General features: G+C 43.4%; 2 protein-coding genes and 1 pseudogene across 2 annotated transcripts; 1 reads left to right on the top strand and 2 right to left on the bottom strand.

Moving 5' to 3' along the window:
- The first annotated feature begins 293 nt into the window (after positions 1–293).
- Positions 294–2,491, top strand: LOC127744564 (ribosomal protein S4, mitochondrial-like; annotated as a pseudogene).
- Positions 2,492–6,844: 4,353 nt separating this feature from the next.
- On the bottom strand, positions 6,845–8,776 carry LOC127744565 (uncharacterized tatC-like protein ymf16). Its single transcript, XM_052256671.1, has one exon. It carries the CDS (start codon positions 8,111–8,113, stop codon positions 7,364–7,366), a length of 750 nt encoding a protein of 249 aa, XP_052112631.1. The 5' UTR covers positions 8,114–8,776; the 3' UTR covers positions 6,845–7,363.
- Positions 8,777–8,786: 10 nt separating this feature from the next.
- Positions 8,787–10,658, bottom strand: LOC127744566 (uncharacterized tatC-like protein ymf16). The gene has a single exon (XM_052256672.1). It carries the CDS (start codon positions 9,614–9,616, stop codon positions 8,867–8,869), a length of 750 nt encoding a protein of 249 aa, XP_052112632.1. The 5' UTR covers positions 9,617–10,658; the 3' UTR covers positions 8,787–8,866.
- Positions 10,659–10,664: the final 6 nt, after the last annotated feature.

Here is a 10,664-nt window from a genome sequence, read left to right as displayed (position 1 = left end):
AGGGGCTAGTCAAGAAAGCGGCGCATTCATGGTGTCTGGAATCAAGGTCAATAAAATGAATCTATCTAGTAGGGGCTTAGTTCTATTAAAGATTAAGGCGAGGGAATAAACTCTGGGCCCCGAGGTAAGATATAGAGTGTGCAGCGACTGCCTTCTCTCTTTTGGCTGTCGATTGCATGCAGTTTTCCCGATTTCTTTCGTTCTCCTTTTCGCTTTATTTGATTTCCATTCTCAGAACTATACTCTGAACTCTTAGTCAGACTGTATAATCTAATAGGAAGAGGCATACTAGACCTAACTGCTAGCTGTGAGAATAGCCGAAGCTGATAACCCGATGGAATCCGCTCTTATAGGAGGAATTCCCTTAGTTATCGGAATCCGGGTACAAGCTGCTATCGAATAGGCGCTGTTCACACGTCTTGGTGAATAAGCTGTGATCACTCTACGACTTTCTGTTCAGCACGCTAGCTTGGCTTATGGCTTTGCTCCTTTACTTCTGTTGTCGGCATACCGGTCTTGGCCTTTTGCTTGGCACGTTGTCGGAATAGGCTGTGATGCCAGATAGTGAAGTTCGAAGGGCCTTTCTTTATCACCGTAAGTAGCAATAGCAGTTTATTCTCAAACAAGTCTTAGCCCGAACCTACAGATTTACGCTTTGACGCCCGAAAGCTAAAGCAACGTCGTTCCGCTGGAGTGGAGGGCTTACTGGCTTTAAGCTGAGCTTCTTCTGCAACTGGCTGATCGGATGGACTTTTGTTTAACTTACAGACTGACCGCTAGAATGAAAAGAGGCTTGCTCAGGCCCTAGTCTAAGGAAAGGAATGCCTTAAAGAAAACTCCCACTTAATGACCAGCATCGTCTATTCTCGCTCGACCCTCTTGTGACCCCATACATATCCATTCCATATTTTATGAAATCACTTAGATAGAAGCATGTTGGATGACAGAACGATGCAGATATGGGTCCGGGTGCTACAAGTATGGATTTTTTCCAAGCAAGTAGAAATGACGTAGGTGATAGATCGAATCGTTTAGTACGCTAATCTTGACAGTTGAATTTCTCGATGGAGAGAGCGTCTGTTCACGTCAGGGTCCGAAGGAGATGTAGTCACTTTGACTTTCTTCTAGATGGGGTATGTGTTCAGTGTGCCAGGTCAAAGAAAGAGAGAAAAATGATAGGTAGTTTCCTTCTTGCTTTTGCGGGGGTTTTGGCAGAATTGGGTTCGACTCCCGTTATACGCGATGTGGCGAATCAGACTGATTCAACGGAGATATGCCTGCATTAAGATTTAAAACTTGTCGTCTACTTTCAGGAAATGTTCGGAAGAGAGAACTTACAATAATACAACGCCGCATTCTCCGAAGATTGAGGAACAAGAAGAGATCTATTAAGAGAAAGATTTATCCAAGAGAAAATCTTAACAGTTACATCCAATCACAAACTACACGAAAGTTGCCCCTTATTCATGGGGATTTACCCATCACAGAGATGCACAGAGGAACAGAACGAACTTCATATATCCCTTTTCTACTCAATCCAGAAACAAGATCGGACGTTATTCCGGTTCGTCTCCATTTTCGTGAAACTATTCCTCAAGCAAGGCAGCCGATAAGTCATCGAAGGGTTTGTGTGAATAATCGAATGGGAAGCATTACTCGTTTGAAAGTTTCCCACGGCGATCTAATATCTTTTCAAGAAAATGACGCGAAAATCCGCGGTGAAGAAATAAGGAGATCTTTCTATATCGAAATATCAGTAGAAAAAATTATAGGCAAATTCCTGGGTCACCGGGTAAGAATGTGGAGAAGAACCAAAACGGAATGGTTCCGCCTACTCAAAACTAAGCGGGGATGCCGCCTGCTACTAAAATCCCGGTTTTTGCAACAACAGTTGCGTTATTCTATGCAAGAAGAATACTTAGAAAGAACAAAGAAGTTTGGATCCGAAAAAGTATGCTTAGGAAGTTCTTTCGCTGAGCACAACAGAATGAAGAGGAATTTTTATCATTTCAAATCCCTATTCTTATCGAAGAGAAGAAACGAGAAAAAGCGATATCTTCCTACTCGAACAAGAAGGAAGATAGTTTACAACTCTTCTTTATATAGTAATTCGACCTATTGGTCCGCACCCCCCCATAAGTTTACTAGGAAGAGAAGAATAAAAAGGATCGAACTACCTACTCATTATTCGGAGGTGAATCATAGAACACCAAAAGCGGTGGTATTTTATGGACCTAACATAGGTCACATCCCTCACGACATAAGATTGAAAGATCCAAACCTTCCTCTTCGGAGCGGAAACGGACGTGGCCAAAACATATAAAGATCGGCGTAGTCGCTCATAGGGACATATCTATCCGGATAGGGGATAGTCTAGTCTATCGCCGTCTCTATCACGCTATTAGATATTCGAATATCTAATTTCTTTTTCTTATTTATAATTGAACAAAAGCGAGGAGCGAGCCAAAGAGCGAGTTAGGTCTACTTCAAATAGGGGCCAAGTCTTGCCTAAGCTCTTTAACCTGTTCCTCAAGGACAGGAAAGATAGATAGATTCAATTAGATTACACTCCTATCAGTGCAACGGCCGCTTTCTCCCCCACCTTTGTTCCTCAAGGACAGGAAAGATAGATAGATTCAATTAGATTACACTCCTATCAGTGCAACGGCCGCTTTCTCCCCCACCTGGCTGCTCAATCTAAACCATTAGGGGTGAGGAAGATTGATCAAACTCCCCAAGGGGAGGGGATAGGAACGTACTAAATCAACAGGCAGGCAGACAGGACTTTAGCGGACGAGCAATCGAATATTCCCGCTAATCACTCGTACTCCTCCTAGCCCATGATTCAGTCTGTGGTCACGGTGTAATACCTCTGTACTAAAGTACCTGGTCCTTTACTTGACTAAGGGAAAATCCCTAAGAAATGCGCCGAGCAGAATAGCAGCATCATGCTTCAATTTAATAAGGATGTTAAGCTAGCTCGATCGCAGGAAATGATGGAAAGGTTGAAGCCCCAGTGGCAAGAAGAACAAGGTAACGGATGGAAGATAGATAGAACGAGGTGACATTGGAACAGGCAGTCAAGTAATCAAGCTACTGCCCTTCCTTGGGAGGGATAGGAGCCCTTCTTCTCGAGCATTGAATAGCATGGCCTGCCTTTGGATGGGCTTTTGGGAATGAATGATAGAGCACAGGCAAGGCATAAGTCCAAAAGAAGCACGGGCATTTGCTGGGACTTGAATGGGCATGCTAGAATAAGTCCTTTCGATCCTCAGAAAGGAGCAAGTCAGCTAATGAAGGCTCGCCCATCTCTTTTTATTGATTCTCGCTAAAGGATCGGGTACTTTGATTGGTATTAAAGTAAAGTGTTCTATCCCTTCGATCAAGTAACCTATTAACTTAACACCAACAAAAAAACTATTTCTAATATAAAAAAAGAGATTTTTGTGTGGCCAACACGCTCAACGGCTTTTTATTCGCTATCAGCACTATTTACTCTCTCTACCTTTCTCTCCCGCTCGGTAGAAGTTTGATGGAAAGGGGATAATAAAAAACGTTCTTTACTTCTTAGCTCATCGGGCTGTCTTAATCACTCGCTACCTAGGTACATGGGGAAATCGATACAAAGGGGAAGTTTCGACTCAATCGCTCTTTTAGTAGATAGTGGGAATCATGCTTAGTCAAGGGGGAAGATGAATGAATGTACTTACCTGCTCATTCATTCGATAAGAGAGGGATTGGAAGAAGAAGTCTAAGGTGTTATTCACTTTTGTATAAAACTTCTTTATGTACCAAAGTAGTCTTAATTAGAAATATACCAGCAAAGCTCGAACAAAGGAGAGTGTGTATTCTTCCGGGAGGATACCGAGCCAAGCGAGCGAAGCTGGATAGATGTGTGGGACAGAGGGAAGACCAAGGGGTTCGGCAGATGAACGAGTGATTAATACTGCTAGAGGTATCTTGTTCGACTTCTACTTGCATTTGAGAAGTATATCCTTAGCTTTCTCTCGTCTGAGCCAGGATCACGAATTCCGGGAAGCAATCAACTTACAGAGAACTAAGAACAACGACTACGCCCCCTACGATTGTTTCGATTTCTGCCACTACTTTTTGAGTATCCCACTCCTCTATTGGTTGAATTCATACAATAAAGTGAAATGAAAGAAAAGAGGGAACGAGACATCACAATGAGATCTTCATCTAAAAACAAACTAAAAGAAGGGTTTTCCTTCTTGAAGAAGATTCAATCCGTGCGATTTTTAGCCAAACACTCTCATGTTCAAGGAGTGGGCGCGGGGGAGGGAGCTGGGTCCCTAGCTCATGTTCAAGCAGGGGTTTCTACGCCCGCCCAGGAATACAGATAAGGAAGTGCAGCCGAAGGTAATGCTATTGTGGAATTCCGTTCAAATAGAAAGCTTTTGCTTTTGGCCAGTTCAAGGCTTCCTCCCTGTATACAACCGTGAGCTGTAGGCTCAGATAGGATAGTAGCGAACCAGAAAAAATTCCCGTAGTTGAATAAGGTAAGGTGGACGTTGAAAACTTTCCAACAGATAATATGGAATACTCTTATCAAAAGACGAGCACTATACTCTTTTTTTAGGGCAGAAAGATGCTAACTCGGTTTCGGGCTAATGGAAGGACGATTACCGTAAGCCTCCAGAAAGAAGACAGGGGCTTATGAATTTCATTCTTTGAAACTACGCGCTAGACTAAGAATCCCTCTATTTTTATATCTTTTATTGGCGCTTCTATAGAATAGAAAGAAGGTTTTCCTCGTCAAAGTACGCCCAAAGACTTATCATAAATTCCATTAAGCAGAGACCCTTTTTTCTGTGAGGGGTCGTAGGCTAGTCTTTCAGTAATTTCCGAGGAGTCAATTCTAAGAGTTCTCTATTGGTTCACGAACACGACCCGGCAATCGTGGACCCTTCCTCTAGTTAGTGACTTGGCTCCCTTCCTTCTAGTCACTGCTAGTAGGATAACATCTATTAATCCCTTCTCTTCCTTCTACTTTTGCTTTCTTTCTGTCTTCTGATTGTTGGTTCATAAAGGGCTACTATAAGACAGCTCTGCATTCCTTCGAGGCAATCGTAGCCAAGCTCTGAGACTATTCAAGCTAGTGTGGTAACGATATTGAGGAGGATACCTAGCTAGTCTTGAACCAGAGCAGGGAAGTGAAGCCCTCGATTAGCTAAGCAAATAGCTAGCTATATATGTCTTGGCCTCGGGAAAAGACTTCCATCTACCAATCAGCGGACCGGAACTCCCAGGCTCTGTATTTAGCAACCTCAGAATCGACTATGTGTTTTCCGGGTGAATCATTTAGAGTTCCTGGGGAAGAGGTGTAATATCCCTTTAACCTGGGAGTGGCTCAAAGCCTTTTGTAGACAGGAGGGCATCATCTAGGTTGGAAGTCTCCATTCATTGTTAGAGCTGTTGGAGAGCTTTAGAGCTCAAGGTTCGTCAAAGTCTTATGGTCTTCCATCGGGACTAGTTCCGGGGTGGAAGTGACTCTACCGAACCCTTAACCTCGGTACAAGAAAGAAAGGGAACCATCACTCTCATAGGAGTAAGGGCAAGGGAATCATCAATCCAAAAAGGCGAAATCCAGTTTTCTTTTGTCCTACTTTTATGAGAAATTAGATGGGGATTCCAATAGAAGCCCTTCCTTTTCTGTCTCTTTGTGACTGTGAATTGAATGAATAAACGGATGAGTTCGATTCAAGCATCCGAACAAGAATGCCAACTGGGTTCAGATACCCCAAAGCCACAAGAAGACACTTAGGATTTTTTCTATCCCGGAGGAGGGGTCTCATTCGACTAAAAAGTCTTTATCGTACAGATTCATTTCGATCGATTCTTCCCTTTTAGATATGGAGAAGTGAAATAGAAATATTTATTAGTTATTACACGATGCATTCCTCTGGAAACATGTGAATTCAGCTTTCCCTCTCCGTTGAATGAACTAACTACGGGCTGCATTTGTCTCCCGAGCCAGAAAGCCAGACAAAATGAGGGGTCGGGTCGATGGAATATCCCTGCTGTTTCAGGAAGCGACCAGTGCGTAACAAAGGGCTTTCTTCTTGACAGGGTTGGATTCAGTCTAGGGTTCATCATGAAATCTGAAAAAGGGGTCCTTACCTCAGATGTTTCGAAGGTGTTGGGTACATCGGGAGACTGATCCTTCTACTTTTGCTGCAGCTGTTGTAATTGAATCATCATAAGCTGGACATTCAGAAAAATAGGTAGCTCTTGTGTGAAAGAATAAGCTTCTATTACTTTCATCTCTGGCTATTGAGCCAAGTGGAAGTAACTCTTACTGTTATAGAATCTGCTCTTACTGGTCTCCTAACCGGTGCTAGTGAAAGCAAATAACATAGTAAAAAAAGAAGAGAATGTCCTGAGAGAAGGAAGACTAGATAAATATCGTTTTTTGGTAGCATCCGATTTGTAACTACTCGTATTAGCTCACCCAGTAATAAGTGCTTAAAACAAAGCTCTGCCCTTTGGCACGATCATAGACGCAAGCAATCTAGCAAGTTCGAACGAAGACGATAGAGGGGATCCGCAAGGATCGTTACGAGCGATTAGGACCCATACCAATAGACTTAGACTCCCTCTTCCCCTATTCCTGAACCCCATAATTAGACTCACGAGCCAGGTGGCGGGAGAAAGCATTTTTAGAAAAGAGACCCAGGCCGGCCTTTTATTCCCGATTCGCTAAACAAGAGATCAATTAACTAAGCGGGCAGGTAAAAGGAATAACGAGCAATCTTCGCCACATCGCGTATAATGGGAGTCGAACCCACTACATAGGTTTCTTCCTTGTTTTACGCTTGAACCCCAACTTCAAAAGGCATTTTCGGGGACTAGCCTCCTTCCTTTTCCTTGCTCATACTACCAGTAAAGGAACTACGGATTCCGAGTGTAATGGCTAAAAATGGCTTTGCTCGTTATTGGATTACTGAAATGAAATAGTGAATGCGAGAACCATTTGCGAGGGGCCCCCCTCACCACTCCCCTCCTCACTTATCACGGAAGCAACCCAACCAAGGAGAACTCACCATGACAAAGGCCCGCCTTCCCTTTATACATACTAGTTTTACCCAACAGAGAAACAAAAATAATTAATTGTCCTTCAATCCGGCCATGGCCGCCATTTTGCGGCCTCCTCCTCGATCCGGAAGCATAACAGGCTCCCCGGATTCTGGAGCTCGTGCATAAAGTTAATTATAAATTGTATTTTTTAATTCTCCCCCTCTATATCGTCGACATAAAACGCATAGTGTTTGGCTGCGTCCTTAAATGCTTCGCAGCTTCGGGGGGGGCTACTCTTCTTTTTTGTCAATTGAGCCGCTTTCCCTCATTCCACTCGTCCAGCCTCTTCACGAACTTGTACAATCGATGCCACAAAGATAGTCAACTCTATTATCGAAGAAATAAGGAAATGGGCGACGATTTGGCACCAGATATCTGGAGGTGTGGAAAGAGCAGCGGTGAGAAGCGGAAAAACCATCAAAAAACGACGATTGTTCGTGAAGGTTTCCACAGAAAGACCCCTTGGTTCTGGCAAACAGATCACAATTACAGGTACCTGAGAGCATACCGATGGAATGAACGAAATCTGAACAGTTAGCATAATATGGTCATAGATCTTAGGTTGTAACTTGATCATGAGCGAATTTGTTGATGTTGCACCCACGAAGTATAAAAAGTACCAAACATTGGGAACTACCCGGGGAAGAGTTAGGAACAGGAACAAGGAGAAGCGAGAACCACTTAAATAGAGGAATCGATTGTATTTCCTCCTTTGTTCCCCATGGCAACTGGGGATCAAAAAGCACCAAATTTGATGACTTATTAAGGGAAAGACGAAGTAAGAACATGCTATTGAAGACGTTGCAACATATGTCGGGGAGGCCTCCGTTGATTGTGTACAAACAAAATACGAGTCCAAAGACAGGGTAAGAAAGGGTTTAGCTAATGGAGATATTAACTCTTCCGGGAACCAGTAACGCGTAAACCATGTCAAACCAAGACCGATCAATATCCGAACGGAACGGATTCGAACTTCTCCTAAAATAGTTTCCGATGCGAAATGAAAATCATACATAGGATATAGATGAGTAATTCAAAGGATAAAAAGAAAGATAGAAGAACTTATTAGATTAGATCTTTTTTTTTTTCCATGTAGCCCCTTATCTCGCGCCATATTGGACTTTTTTGGTTGCCTATACACTCGCGGACTCGTTGAATATGCCGTAACCGCTGTTGATTAGACGTGAAGCGGTTTAGATCGGCAAAGTAGGCATCAATGCCTCTGGCAATATCCGCTTCTTCTTTGATGTTTAGATTTAGGTGTCCTTCCTTATCCTTATCCTTATATAAGGACAAAGTCTTTGTTACAATAGCGGAAATTCTGCTTTCGCAGAGATTGAAATGCCGCTCCGTTAACCGCCACTCCTTGGACGAGAGAAGGTCTTGCCATTGCTTTCGTTCCGCAATTTCCACAGCCGTCCAAATCTCATTTTGGGAGACCTCCCTCCCCTTCGACCACCGAAGTTCCTTCCCCTTATTATAGAAAGTGGATTGGATTCCCGGGAACCTGCGGTAGCGTCCTTTGCCCCGCGCTCGCCGAAATGTCGTGAAATCCTTGTAAAAAGGGTTCGACCGCCATGCCCCATACCATAGGGAAGTTCATCTAACATCTCGAATTTCTCCATTCTCGTCATGCCATGCTTTTTCATTCACTTCTTTTCTTCGTCGCTTCTTCCCCTCGTTACGCATAGTGTTTGGCTGCGTCCTTAAATGCTTCGCAGCTTCGGGGGGGGCTACTCTTCTTTTTTGTCAATTGAGCCGCTTTCCCTCATTCCACTCGTCCAGCCTCTTCACGAACTTGTACAATCGATGCCACAAAGATAGTCAACTCTATTATCGAAGAAATAAGGAAATGGGCGACGATTTGGCACCAGATATCTGGAGGTGTGGAAAGAGCAGCGGTGAGAAGCGGAAAAACCATCAAAAAACGACGATTGTTCGTGAAGGTTTCCACAGAAAGACCCCTTGGTTCTGGCAAACAGATCACAATTACAGGTACCTGAGAGCATACCGATGGAATGAACGAAATCTGAACAGTTAGCATAATATGGTCATAGATCTTAGGTTGTAACTTGATCATGAGCGAATTTGTTGATGTTGCACCCACGAAGTATAAAAAGTACCAAACATTGGGAACTACCCGGGGAAGAGTTAGGAACAGGAACAAGGAGAAGCGAGAACCACTTAAATAGAGGAATCGATTGTATTTCCTCCTTTGTTCCCCATGGCAACTGGGGATCAAAAAGCACCAAATTTGATGACTTATTAAGGGAAAGACGAAGTAAGAACATGCTATTGAAGACGTTGCAACATATGTCGGGGAGGCCTCCGTTGATTGTGTACAAACAAAATACGAGTCCAAAGACAGGGTAAGAAAGGGTTTAGCTAATGGAGATATTAACTCTTCCGGGAACCAGTAACGCGTAAACCATGTCAAACCAAGACCGATCAATATCCGAACGGAACGGATTCGAACTTCTCCTAAAATAGTTTCCGATGCGAAATGAAAATCATACATAGGATATAGATGAGTAATTCAAAGGATAAAAAGAAAGATAGAAGAACTTATTAGATTAGATCTTTTTTTTTTTTTTTCCATGTAGCCCCTTATCTCGCGCCATATTGGACTTTTTTGGTTGCCTATACACTCGCGGACTCGTTGAATATGCCGTAACCGCTGTTGATTAGACGTGAAGCGGTTTAGATCGGCAAAGTAGGCATCAATGCCTCTGGCAATATCCGCTTCTTCTTTGATGTTTAGATTTAGGTGTCCTTCCTTATCCTTATCCTTATATAAGGACAAAGTCTTTGTTACAATAGCGGAAATTCTGCTTTCGCAGAGATTGAAATGCCGCTCCGTTAACCGCCACTCCTTGGACGAGAGAAGGTCTTGCCATTGCTTTCGTTCCGCAATTTCCACAGCCGTCCAAATCTCATTTTGGGAGACCTCCCTCCCCTTCGACCACCGAAGTTCCTTCCCCTTATTATAGAAAGTGGATTGGATTCCCGGGAACCTGCGGTAGCGTCCTTTGCCCCGCGCTCGCCGAAATGTCGTGAAATCCTTGTAAAAAGGGTTCGACCGCCATGCCCCATACCATAGGGAAGTTCATCTAACATCTCGAATTTCTCCATTCTCGTCATGCCATGCTTTTTCATTCACTTCTTTTCTTCGTCGCTTCTTCCCCTCGTTCCCTTTCTCTTGGACATCTCACTTGAAATGCAATCAATGCATTCATTCTTTTCGATCTTATACTCAGATAGACTGAACACTCCCCCAATTTTCATGAATAAAGAAAGGGATAAACAACGACATCTGTGAACTCGGGTAGGCTTAGTTAGGGCATACCTCTGCCCTAAGCTAACAGCTTTCTTCTCTTATGTATGTAATAGTTGGATGAAAAGATCGCTCCTATCCTAAATGCAGCCGTGATCAACTATACTAAACGATTGATTCCACCCACTTTCAGCTATATCAACAAGGGATCCATCCCTTTAGTCACGGTTGGGCACTCAGTACTGGGCACAACAAAACTCAGGCCATTTTTCTATGGACTACGCTCTTTCCC

This window comes from Arachis duranensis, unplaced genomic scaffold, assembly GCF_000817695.3.
Source record: "Arachis duranensis cultivar V14167 unplaced genomic scaffold, aradu.V14167.gnm2.J7QH unplaced_Scaffold_60483, whole genome shotgun sequence".
Classification (NCBI taxonomy): domain Eukaryota; kingdom Viridiplantae; phylum Streptophyta; class Magnoliopsida; order Fabales; family Fabaceae; genus Arachis; species Arachis duranensis.
The sequence above is the reverse complement of the archived record's forward strand: the minus strand, read 5'-3'. Positions and strand labels throughout refer to the sequence as shown.